At 47.5% G+C, this 13022-nt stretch overlaps 1 protein-coding gene across 1 annotated transcript in view; it reads left to right on the forward strand.

Moving 5' to 3' along the window:
• Nucleotides 1–284: 284 nt before the first annotated feature.
• Nucleotides 285–13022, forward strand: part of LOC144724190 (uncharacterized) — a 38185-nt gene continuing 25447 nt past the window's right edge. Inside the window, exons 1-4 of the mRNA XM_078603105.1 lie at nucleotides 285–354; nucleotides 1168–1562; nucleotides 6424–6496; nucleotides 8206–8586. Coding sequence (XP_078459231.1) covers nucleotides 285–354; nucleotides 1168–1562; nucleotides 6424–6496; nucleotides 8206–8586 — 919 coding nt within the window. The remainder of the gene's footprint in view (nucleotides 355–1167; nucleotides 1563–6423; nucleotides 6497–8205; nucleotides 8587–13022) is intronic.

The following is a 13022-nucleotide window of genomic DNA, read 5'->3' on the forward strand; positions in this document are numbered from 1 at the left end:
ACTTACCTCCTGGACACGTCTTGAGACGCAGTGAGGCTCTAATCATGGGTGACACGTACAACACCCTTGTCAATCTACTGCTGGATGATGGCCTCTGCACGCACTGTGGATCGTGGGGTTCATAGGACTTCACACTGGTCAGTGGGGATTGGTGAAGTCGGGGAGCATAGAAGTACTGTGCAGTATATTACCCAAAGTTTGTTGCACTGCCCTCCGCAGCCAAATTCTTGGCAAATGGGATGATTGTCATGACGACGATGAGGAGGAGGAGATCGACAGGGACCATGGTGGCCCCGTGTAATGGGCCCTGCTGGAGGAAGGTGTGCCAGCCCTGTGACCCCGAGGGCGGCCCTTGTCGGTGTGTGAGGGGGGTTCTTGTGCGAGGAGACCTCTAGTATCAAGCACTGCTGTGGCCTCCGCTGGAGAGAGGGGCTCCTTGAGAGGAACCCCTTGTGTAAGTAGCCCGTAGGGGTACCCCCTGTCAAGAATGCCGTGTGAGGGCCCCGTTGTTTAGAACCCCGTTAGGGCGAGAGGCTCTGTGTGTGAGGCACCCTTGTCTGAGACCCATGGAGGAGACGCCCTTTTCTGTCATGGACCCCCCTTTTTCTGTCATGGACCCCCCTTTTTCTGTCATGGACCCCCCCTGTAAGGGTCCCATTTGAGTGAGCGAACTCGCGTGTGAAAGGGCCCTCCCTTTCCTGAGAAATCTTCGGTTTTTTTTCTTGGGGACCTCGTGCGAAGTATCCCTAGTCTGATACCATGTGCGAGATTGTTTGTGTGTGTTGAGATCAGCGTTGGACTGAGCCACTCCGTGTGAAGAGCGCCGGTGCGAGAGGGGGGCCCCTTGCTACCTCTTGGCTGCTTAGACCCCCCCCCCCTTTTTCCTGAGTGGGGGTGGGGCCCGTGTACGAGATACTAATTTTCCAACCATCTAACCGTCTCAATTTGGGTGGCTCTACATTGTTTCTGATGCCCCCCCTGGTGTGTGTGGGGGGGGGCTCATAAGTGAGTGGAGGCTTGAGGGGGGTCCCCGTTCGGACGGTCCCGCTCGCGCCGTGACGTCACGACGCGCGTGCGCGCTGCTGCCGCCCGTCGGCCATGGCCGCCCCGCCGAGCGAGGTGAGTGGAGGCGGCGCGCCGCGTCCTCGCCCGCGCTCCCGCGCCCAGCCGCGGGACCCCCCCAGCAGGGACCCCGCGCCGAGGGGACCCCTCGCGAGGCCACGACCGAGCGCCGGACCCCCGCAGAGGACCCCCTCTCCTCTGGTGCAGGAGGAATGCGAGGGCAGCCCCCGCTCCGCCCTCCCGCTGCCTCTGCTCCAGGAGCGGACGGGGGGGACGGGGGCCCCGGACCCTGCGTGGCGGCGCGGGACGCGCGCGCGCGGGCGGCACGCGGCGCGCAATGCGGGTTGCGGGGCCCCGGCCTGGCGTGGTGGCCAGCACGTTCGGGCGCTGAGATGGATGGAGGAGCAGATGAAGATGTGGTAGCGGTTGTGCGTGGAGGAGGTGGCAGTGGAGGCGGTGGTGATGGTGATGGAGGTGGTTTTGGAGGAGGTGTTGGAGCAGTACGTGGTGTTTGTTGAGTTTGGAGGTTGTGATGGAGAAGATGGATGGTGGAGTTAAAATATCGTGGCGGGTCTTTCTTGCTCCTGCTTCTCCGCAGCCACGCGTGGCGATCCTCTACGCTGGCAGTGCTGCTCAGTGGGACGAGAGGGGAGTGGAGATGAGAGATAGAGGCTTGTGAGGTCTTGAGTGCCTGCTTTGTGGAAGTTTGATCCAGGCGCAGCATTCGGCTTTGTCCTCCTCAGAGCCCCAGGAGGTTGTACTTTGCCGTTCTCAGCCTCTTGGGTGAAGATATTCGAACTTTGGACTCATGCATGGCTAGGGCATGTGCCAGCGTGGATAGCAGATCTGTGTTTCTTTCATTTTCGTTGCCTTTGGTAAAAAAAATACGCGGTGGTTTTGTGATGATCTGGAAGTCCTTAGCGGAATTGATCTAACCACAGACGGCTCAATAAATAAAATGTTCAGTAATAATCCATTGTGTGTTCATGCAGCTGGGTGTCTCCTGAAGACATAACCCTACGGCCAAGCCCTCATGTTTGTGTCAAGCGCTTCACCTCCCGCTTCATTCAAACACTGCTGTTTGTTGCTGACCGCTTGGCGTTTCGGGCCGTGTGGGCTTGTGTTCAGCAACAGTAATGCAAGAAAGAGAGCGTTCAGCAGAGCACGTGATGTTTGACTGATGAGGGGAGTTACTGTGTTCCTGTGTTGCATGGGAAGGTGAGTTTATTTTCATTGTAGAAGTGACTCCATGTCAAAACATGCTGGAGCATAGTGAAGGCCACACCAGATTAAACTTAGCACCTTCGAAATCATCTCTGCTATGAAAGGGTCATTACCGAAAGCGCCGCCTATAATTTAACTATAGGGCAGTGTTATGAGAAAATGTGAGTTGTCATTTGTGCACGTGCACTAATGTCAATGCAGTATCATAAACATGTGATTGAAATCAGCTTTGGTGAAAAAGTGAAGGTAGCTCTGGTAATTAGGATACCACTTGCTAATGATTATACCACTACTATTGAAGACATCTTCTGGTAAAGACAGCTCTGATATTTGAGGCAGAATTCTCTGGCGAAGGTTGAATTCTGGTGGTGATGGAAGTTCCTATTAAAACAACGATATGAGGCTTCTCCATCTTAGCTCGTTTGTAGTGATGACATGTGAGATTGTGAAGACGGTACATTTTATTGAAGGAATTACAGTATTTAGTTGCAAGTTTCGTTTAGTAGTACCTGTTTTGTAGCAAAGACAGCTCAGATTATATAAATAATGTTAAAACATAAAGGCATGTGTCAATCCACTGCTTGATAAAGGTTTCCCCATGCTATGTCCGTCATGTTGGATGTTTGACCATACTTCACCTTGCTGGCGAGTACTGGTTTTGAAGGGGGGACCCCAGGACTTGCTTAGTTATGGCTCGCCATTGATGTTAGCTGGGCTGAGAATCGAACTTGGGTGGCCAGGTTCGTAGAGCAGCGTGCTAACAGGTAATTAAATACACAAAAATGCTACATTTTAAACCTTCGTCAATCCACTGCTGGATGAAGGTGATATCGCACTGTCGATCATGATTGTTTTCTATCTTTCACCATGCTGCTGATTACAGGTTTCGTTTTAACTGACCAGTGACTTTAGTGGAATCAAACTGAAATCGTCACATTGACAGCAAATTGTGTGCTCGCCACTGCGCCACCATTCAATTTGAATAGATCATTGCAGTGAAGCTGTCATTTTAAACTTTATTATCTGTTGACAATAAGACATCGTATTTAAGGAATAGTTTAGTTGTGAAAACAATTTAGTAGTGAAGGCATTGTCTGCATTTTACGACCAATCGTTGCAGTTAAACTCTTTGGGTAACATCTCATGCCAATTAGATCTGGGAACCGAGCAGTATTTGTTTAACAAGCCTGGCTGCTGATGAGATCCAGAATGTCGAAACTGGACCAGAGTTTGCTTGCATTAACAATTTCTGCTGGATATTTGTCTGAAAAACCAATCGGCTGATGGACTAAAGAGTGTGTGTGTAGACAGAATATAGTTCTGTTATTGTCGCAATGAAGGGTTTGTTTTATGGTTATTTGAGGTGGGAAAGCTAGCAGCTGACGGTAGTGAAGGCATGTCACGCGAGTTGGCCCATCATAGAGTTGGACGGAGTCGCAGGTCCTCCGGTGGGCCCTGCCGTGACTCGGTAAACAAATAATCTCGGGTCGTCTCCTTGTCAGGCAGGACCATGGAAACCACGTGGCGGCAGGACAGGTCTGCAGACCACTCTGTCCATCCGAGGCTGCCTGCTCTGGCAGGAGGAGCCCTGTTTTTCTAACCGGAAAGCAGAGTCCCTTGAAAATGTCAGGAATGCCTGAGGAGGAGATGTGGCAATTGAGGGCTCGTGCGAAACGGTGATACTGTTCGGTCGGTCGTCTACTTCCTTGTTTTCTCTTGTAAGAGCTGTACATGGTGTTGTTAAAGTACACTTTCGTGTACGTGGGTTGTTTGTCTAATGTCACTCTTTCTTCCTGCTGATAACGACGTATTCTCTATGCTGTGACGAGCCCCGCTTCGTGGCCGTGCATGGACGGGTGACTAACATGGTTTGGATGTGCTGCACAAATACACGCAGAGCGCTTTTTAGTAATACTGTACATATACACACACTTCAAATCGTATCCCGTAGTGAGTACAAGGAACAAAGCAGGAGAGGGAGACACCTAATAAGATGGACTGATGTAACAAAGACAGGTGATGTCATTGAACAAAATGTGTGCAAGTACGAAGCGACATAACTGGTAAAAGAACAAAGGTGGAGAGATTTGATTCGGCTCCATTGTTACTCCGGAGCTGACACACGAGGGAGGAGAACGCAGGCCCGACATTGCGTCGGTAATCCCACATGCCGTCGTGTGCTTGGATTGAGTGTCCAGTTTAATTTCGATAACATGCGTGCTGGCAACATCGGGACAGGTCAGTGTGATGTAACTGATGTTACAATGCTAAAGTCATTGGTCAACAAAACGTCCGGCTGTTGATGTGCACGCCCTGCAAAGACCTCTAGCAGGCGAGTCACAATCGTGGCTATTCATAGGTTGGCGTGGAGTGTGCCATCCCTGCCTTTTGTTGTGCTGATAAAAGGGCTTTTTTGGTGGAATCCTTGCAAAAAAACGACAAGAAAAGCCGAACGTTTTGCCTATAATTCCGAATGGCAGTCTCGAAAAAATGTGCAGGTCTTTGCCCGAACGATGTGGTGGTTGGTTTTCCCCGAGTCGGGTGGGGTGGGGTGGGACTCGTATTTTGAAATCGGCCCTTGGCCTAAACGAAAGAGCGGTAGCAGCGGCGTGTCAGCTGATCCGGTGGAATGAGCGGCGGAGGAGGCGGCGGTGGCAGCGGCGGCCATCTTGGGCTTGTGCAATCCTCACGTGTTCGTGATGAGAGGGGGCTGCAGGTAGCGGTGGCGCGCGCGCGTGCCACGGTGCACGCGCGGGCCACAGGCGTCCTCGTGGCACGTGCCCTGCGTGCAATTGGTTTCCTGTCCTTGGCTGTCTGCTGGGAAGTGTCGAGTACAGTAATGGCCTGGAGGTGTGATGAGCACTCTTCAAAGGTTGTATGTGGAGGCTCAGGCAGCAACCTCTAGCTCCTTTTAATGTGAAGCAACCTTCATACAGCCCCAGCATGCCAGCCAAAGGCAGGCCCACTGTTTTTGAGAGAGTGCTATCGTGGGTATTTGAAAAGTACTGTACTCTCTTGGCTTCCTTTTTGGCTAACTGCAGAACTTCTGCCATGCTGGCAGTCTCTTTGCAATCAATGGATCTTGCAAAACCTGCTGGGAAAAGGTGGGGTTAGTGTCTATAGCTTCCAGTTGTGGGTTGTACGTCTGTGCTGGTTGCATCGATGAGGTAAACCTCTTGGTCTGCAATTGATGATGGTTCCATGAGTTATTTCACAACGCAGATGAATAGCTGCCAAAAATACCATTTGCTTGCAATGCTCAGGTTGATTTGTTCTCCGAGTGGAAAAGCAGCAAGTTGGCTTTTAGACTTTTCGAAGACCTACAAGTAGTAAAGCGTTTTAATTGATGGCGAGTATTTGGAATAACATCTGTTTGTCGTTCATCTTGCTAATCGCTTTACACTTAATTGCTATGTCTAAAGGCGTGCGACGTCGTTTCCGATTTAAAACCGTTTCAGATGGTGCTGGCGTTCGACGGTTGTTGCCTCTGACCCTTGCCAATCGCGCTTTGTGAAATGTACACGTCAGTTTCGAAAGTGCACCGTATTGCAGCGGCTGGCTGGTGAGACGATTTGCTTTTAGCAGTGAGGTCATTACTTTTGTCATTTTTGGAACGACGCATCAAAACGGAAAATTCCTCCGATGTTTTTTGGCCCTTGTCTTGTCTCGTGGTCTGCTGGGAAGGCTTTAGATATGGACATTGACCTGTAGTAGTTCCCACAGTCTATTTCATCTGTTGACAGATGACCATCGACACACACGCATGCGTTCCTACTCACACTGCAATTATTTCCCATAATATAAGTACAGTAAGTAACAATAATGTAAATTCAAGCCATTTTGTTTTTCATATTTGGTGCAAGCGTTATTTCAACCCTTTGTTAATCCACTGATGGTTGAAGGCCTGTTTTGTCCATACCTCACCATACTGGTCGTCGCAGGTTGTTGAAGGTTAGGCCCAGGTTCAGACAATTCACCACTCATGTTGTGGCTGGGAATGGAAGTATGGTCGTTGAGTTCACAGCTCTAACCACTGCACCACCGTCGCTCCATTAAAATGTGGCTTTAGGCATTTGAATGCTTGGCTTCGTGAGAACGTTTTTGGTCTGATTTTATATTTTCGTTGTTGCTGTACAGGTTGATAAGGAGGTGGAATCCCAGGTAACTGTGGCTGGACGCGACTGCAACAAGGTTGCGGGTGATATGCAAGGTATGCAGCATGTGGAGTTGCTGCCAGGCTCGCAAATGTGCTTATTCGGCAATTGTCTTTTTAATAGTGCTGCTTGTAGTGTCCCAGAAACCTTCACATATGTTCTACAGATTGTCAACAAAGTCCCAATACACTTTACACGATCTGCCTAATGCTGTGTATTCCATTATTTTCACTGCAGAGCTGAATCTTATGCCTAATCCTTCCATGTTTGTCTGGTCTTCTTTTACACACCACAGCCAGGGCAAAAAAGTATAAAGTTAGAGATGGTGCTAATCTCCCATTAGACAGCCATGGGCCAGTGGTGAAAATTCCCCATTCTTAGAGCAGGGATGATTCTATCTGTAGGACAACCACAGCTGACTGCCCTACATAGTGATACCTATTTGATTCACTCTGGAGGGATGGTGAGCTGAATAAACCCCAAACCAGGATTTGAACTCCAACATTACGATTGGGGGCTTCGCGATCGACCGCTGAGCCACATGTGTCTGTCTTGGTTTATTTAGGTACTCGGCAACCTAGAAAGACAATGAAATGTAATGTCAGAAGATTCAGAATCATAAATGTTTTTTCCCCGAGTAAAGCCCATTGACCTAAGAAGATCTGTTTCAATGATGACTCGGTCGGCAGAGATTAAAGCATTCCACGATGATGTAGACTTGTACTTGACTGTGTATTGATACTTTGTGAACACTGTAGAGTGAGAGGGCCGGGTAACATCCAGGGTTAGAATGCAGGATTCACCCGCCCAGGGATTAATGAGGTTCCCAAGTGCAGCGAGTTGTTGATCCCGGCCTCATCACTAATGCATGCTTTTGTTAAGTTAGCGTTTTCAAATTTTCTTCTGCTTAATACACCTGTCTTCCACTTGACAAACCAGCACTGACCAGTGTGGTGAAGTATGGTCAAGCAACCTGCACGACCAACACTTGGCTGGGAGGCCTTCATCCAGTGGAGGACTGACAAAGGGCTTAAACTTATAATTATGAATGCAGCTCATGACAATGAAACATTTTGCATTAATATACATGATGAATGCACGTTTCAGAGTATAGCAAAGGTCTGTGCCGAGTGTGGATAAATAGGCAAGTGAAGTGATTTCAGACAGTTTTGCTACTTAAGCCTCTCGGGCTGTTCTTCAACATGGAGGTGCACTTTGCTAGAATCGTTTTAAATGGATGCTCTTCCATTTCGCAATATGATTGCAGTACCACATGTAGGGCAGCAGTGGGCAGTGCAGCAGCATCCATTGTTTGACAATACTTTTATGGTCCCATTTCTGTGTCCCCCACCTTGACCAACCTGCATGGTGAACTAATCCCCCCGTCCTGCACGGCAAGGCTAGGCACTCAATCAATCGTGGATTGATATTATATCGTTACCCTGTATTTCCACTGCTACAAATGCGTGTCATACCACAACGTTCTGTCTTCACCACGTTGGCCTGTCTTTATTACTTTGATCTGCTTTAACTTGCAAATTATTCCTTCATGACAAACGATCGTGTCTAGCTACCGACATGGCTTATTTTTTAGAGTCGTTTTAATAGGAGCACACATGTAATGATGGTGGCACATTTGGAATGTAATCAGATAAATATTCTTGAGTGAACTTTGCAACAGGGAAATCTTGCAGCAACTCTTCCAGGTTGAGTTTTTATATATTTATGTTGGGCTGTCACCCCTTACCATACCTTTTGACAACAGGAGGTGACTCCGGACTTCGCGACAGGCAATTGACCGAGTTGGAGACCACCATCAAAGGATATGATCATCTGCCCAAAGTGAGGGCCAGCAACGCTGACGGGCTTAACGACGCCAGCGAAGCGAGGCCTTGCAACCCTCCTGTAGAGAGGCCCGAGAAGGCGACTGAGCTTCCGTCACCAGTCAAGGTGGAAGCCGTCCCCTCGCAGGGGTCGCCTGCCGGTGACGTGACGCCAAAGGGGGCCTCTGTGTCGGTCGAGTCGCCCGCTCGGGTCAATTCCCCTCTGCGCCTTCCTATCAGTATCATCCCCGGCCACGCGGCCAAATCCCTCAGCGGTGTTTCCAACCGTGCCAAGATGTCTCTGTTCATCATGAAGCCTACAGGTGAGTGGCAGGAGGTGCGGTCTGTGCAGGTGGTGCTTCAGGAAATAGGATGCAGCATCAGAGGTTTGGGTTGAGCTGCAGCTGAGTTAGGACATTTCCTGATTGACCGACAAGCGAGGAATTTCAGTATTCCTTAAGTTTCGATGAAATAAACACAGGTAGAAGTCTGTCATTCTCCGGTATTGAGAGAGGTGAATGAATGCATGTGATATCAAGCTCATGAAAAAAAGAGACGTATCACTCGAAATTCAAGCCAGGATGAATAATTACTCCAAGATTCCGCACCTTAGAGAATGAACTGATTTAAAGTCAGTCATACTGATGCCATAAACTTGATGAAGAAAGTTGAGAGAACCCAGCAGCATGATCACGGTCTTGTCAGAGTTATGCTTCAAGAAATGTATGTTCATTGTCTTCTTGACCTCATAAACAATGTGACAGCACTTAAATAGCAGCATTGGTGCCAGGCTGGTCTGCCAATACGTTTTGAGTATCATCCCCATAAAAATGATCATTTAAACCAGGGGTCCTCAAACTTTTTAAACAGGGGGTCAGTTCACTGTCCCTCAGACCGTTGGAGGGCCGGACTATAGTTAAAAAAAAACTATGAACAAATTCCTATGCACACTGCATATATCTTATTTTGAAGTGAAGAAACAAAACGGGAACAAATACAATATTTAAAATGAAAAACAAGTTAAGTTAAATCAACAAACTTGCGAGTATTTCAATGGGAACTATGGGCCTGCTTTTGGCTAATGAGATGGTCAATGTCCGGTTCCATATTTGTCACTGCTAGTCGTAACAAGTGATGCAAGTGTGCATCCGTTAGCCTAGATCTGGTTGGAGATTTCAAATGTTTCATTCTGGAAAAAGTCTGTTCACAGACATAAGTGCTGCCAAAGATGGTTGCCATTTTGAGTGCATGGTTCCTGAGATGAGGATATGTCTCAGAGGGGAGAGATGCATAGAAATTATGAAGGCTGCTTGACTTGAATGCGTCTTTTCGGAGAGTCACAATTCTGCAGTTCAGCCAGTTCCATTTGGTAAATTGTATCCACATTTTCAATGTCAATAGAAAATGGGTTACGGAAAAGCTGTATGTCCTGTTCATGGAGATGAAGCTCTTTAAATCTAAATTGGAACTCCTTTTGCAATTTTTACAGTGAATGCACACATTTTTTGTTTGGGAATTGCAACCAATGGTTTTTCTGCTAACAGATTTTGAGTTGTGGGGAGATGGCAGAAGTTTTACTCCTTAACTTGTTTGATGAGGAGGCCTAATTTTACTTCAAATGCTTTGACATGTGATTGCATATCACAGATGAGCTTCCCCTTTCCTTGAAGTTGCACATTGAAACTGTTGAGTAGCTCTGTTACATCTGTCAGAAAGGCAAGGTGCCATTTCCATTCTGCATCATTGAGCTCTGGTACTTCTTTGTTTTTTGAAAGCAGAAAAGCTGTAATCTGTGGAAGTAAGTCATAGAAACGTTTCAAAACTCTCCCTCGACTCAGCCAACGGACTTCTGTGTGGTACAGAACATCTTCATAGTCAACATTTAGTTCAGACAGAAATTCCTGAAATTGTCTGTGGTTTAGTGCATGAGCTCTAATGAAGTTAACACAAGATTCCACAATTTTCATAACAGAGTCCCACTTCAGTGATTTACTACACAGCGCTTGTTGGTGGATGAGGCAGTGTATGGCTATTGGATGAGAATGGTTATGTTTGTCCATCTCTTGGTTAATGCGAGCAATTACTCCTTTCTTAGACCCCACCATGCTAGGAGCACCATCAGATGTCACACTGGCTAGTTTAGCCCAGTTCAGCTCCAAACCATTCACAGTTTGTCAAACTTTTTCATAGATATCCTCTCCTGTAGTTGTTCCTTTGATGCTTTGCAGTGCAGCAAGCTCTTCTGTGACTTCAAAATAGTCATTCGTCCTACGAATAAAAATTAGAAGTTGTGCAGAATCACGAACATCATTGCTTTCGTCGAGTGCCAAAGAAAAATAGGAAAGTTTTTTTGTGGAGTTTTGCAAATGCTGATGCAAATTGTCTCCCATTTCTTCAATCCTCCGTGTAATTGTAGGTCCTGAAAGACTCACTGTACTAAATAAATCGGCCTTCTCTGGACAAATCTCTTTGGCAACAGAAAGAAGGCATTCTTTAACAAATTCTCCCTCCACGAATGGTCTGCCAGTGCACGCTATTAGCTTGGCAACTTGAAAACTTGCTCGCAGTGATGAAATATTTAGCTGCTTCTGCTTCACAAAAGTATTTTGCTGAGTTGTTAATGTATTTTTCAGTTTTAATATTTTATCTTTTCTCACTTCTCCGACCAAACAATCATATTTATCTTCATGTTGAGTTTCATAGTGTCGACGTAAATTGTATTCTTTGAACACAGACACTATATTCTGGCATATCAGACACACAGCTCTTTCCTTGTACTGCATGAAAAAGTAATCATAATTCCACTGTTTTTTGAATATCCTACACCGAGTCAATTTTTCTCTTTCTTGACATCATTGTTTCCTAGGGAGTCAAAATTGCTATTAGTAAAATACCAATGTATATACAGCGCTACAAAAACAATATACCGGCAATAACTTTGCCCACACAGAGACATACAGACTGCACTGCCCATCAATGCAGTCTGATTGGGGGAACTCCGCTTTTACCCCAGGCTCACACTGGTGCGGGTGCCATTAAAAAGTTAATTACACCTGCAGTTTTGTTCACAGATCGCAGTACATCCCCAGCACACAGGAATATCACTGGGAGTGGAGCCGAGGGGCAAGTGAGGGAGCTGAGGGAGGGAGAGCCAGTCAAGCGCAGCCAGGGGAGGGCTGGCAGCCTTAGGCCTGGGGGGCAAGTCCAGTCAATTGGCCCATTGAACCATTCACCAGCGCAGCTCAATCAGTGCCCACCGCCGCAGCTCAATCAGTGCCCACCGCCGCAGCTCAATCAGTGCTCACCAGCGCAGCCAAATCAGTGCTCGCCACCGCAGCCCAATTCCCAATGAGTGCTCACCAGCGCAGCCCAATTAGTGCTCACTAGCGCAGCCCAATTAGTGCTCACAAGCGCAGCCCAATTAGTGACCATGGGCCGGATAAATGTCCTCGGCGGGCCGCATGTGGCCCGCGGGCCGTAGTTTGAGGACCCCTGATTTAAACCATAGTGACAAAATATGCTTCCAAGAGGCAGCACGTAGGATGGTGAACAGCAAAGGCCCTATAATAGATTTCTAGAGGACACCGGTGGCCAGCGGGTGGATGGACAGCCACGCATCGAGATGCACCGCCTACGATGTGTCCGCTATAAACCAAGCCAGGAGAGAGCTGCACTAGTGATGACAACCAGGGTCTCACGGCGGTTTATCAGAATGGGATGATCAATTGTATCGAACACTGCACAATAATCCAGCAGCACCAGGACCGAGAGTGAGCCGGGGTCAGCAGCCATGAGATCATTTACGAACACGTTCTGTTTCGGTTCTGTGCAGTGGCTTGGACGCAGATTGAAATGGCTTGAAAAGATCATAGTTTGTAAGATGATCCTGAATCTGCTGAACTACCAGAAACTCCAGGATTTGAGAGAGAAACAGGAGGTGTGAAATCGGCCTATAATTAGGCATGACTTCAGAGTCAAGATTTGGATTCTTTAACAATGGTCTCACCGATTACAGTTAAGTGATGTTGCCATTATGCCAGTGCCAAGAAAGTTGTTATCTACTTTGGAAATAACCAAAGGACTAAGAATATGGGAGATCGAGTTAACCAGAGAAGACGGTATTGGTTGATGAACACGATGGGTTTATGTTTAGAAACAAGATCAATGAGCTGAGACAGAAATTGAGATGTGAACAGATGCAATGCACAACCTAGGCTCAGCAATGACAGAACAATCAATATTCCTAATGGCATCGATCTCGGACTGAAATTATCCCAAGAAACACATTACATTGGGCTGTAGGACCAATGAGGTTAGATGGTTTCAGCATCTGCTCAAGGGTTTAAAAGGGAGTACCAGGGATGCAAACACCATTCCTGATGAAATTGGAATAACATGTTGATCTGGCCTAGTTTAATGCATCCCTATAGGTGGCTTGATGATGCTGCCAGATCTGGAGATGTTCCTCAGGGTGAGTATCCCTCTATATTATTTTTAGCTTACGTCCGAGTGACTTCAGACAACCAAGATGGTCATCTTACCAAGGCGATCATATCCTTAATGTTCGAAGGCTGAAAAGATAAAGATGTTGAAGAAAGAACAGTGTCAGCAAGTTTGGCAACCCGTTTGGTTCTGTCTGAGGTGAGGGCCATCTCGAGCTCAAGGAGGATGGCCAGATCATCAGAAGCAGCAACATCACATGGCAGCAAACCCTGCACCGACCACGAGAGAGCACGCGATCCGCAGCTTGATCCCAATT

Source organism: Lampetra planeri, chromosome 20 (genome assembly GCF_965212315.1).
Source record: "Lampetra planeri chromosome 20, kcLamPlan1.2.h2, whole genome shotgun sequence".
In the NCBI taxonomy this organism is placed as follows: Eukaryota; Metazoa; Chordata; class Hyperoartia; order Petromyzontiformes; family Petromyzontidae; genus Lampetra; species Lampetra planeri.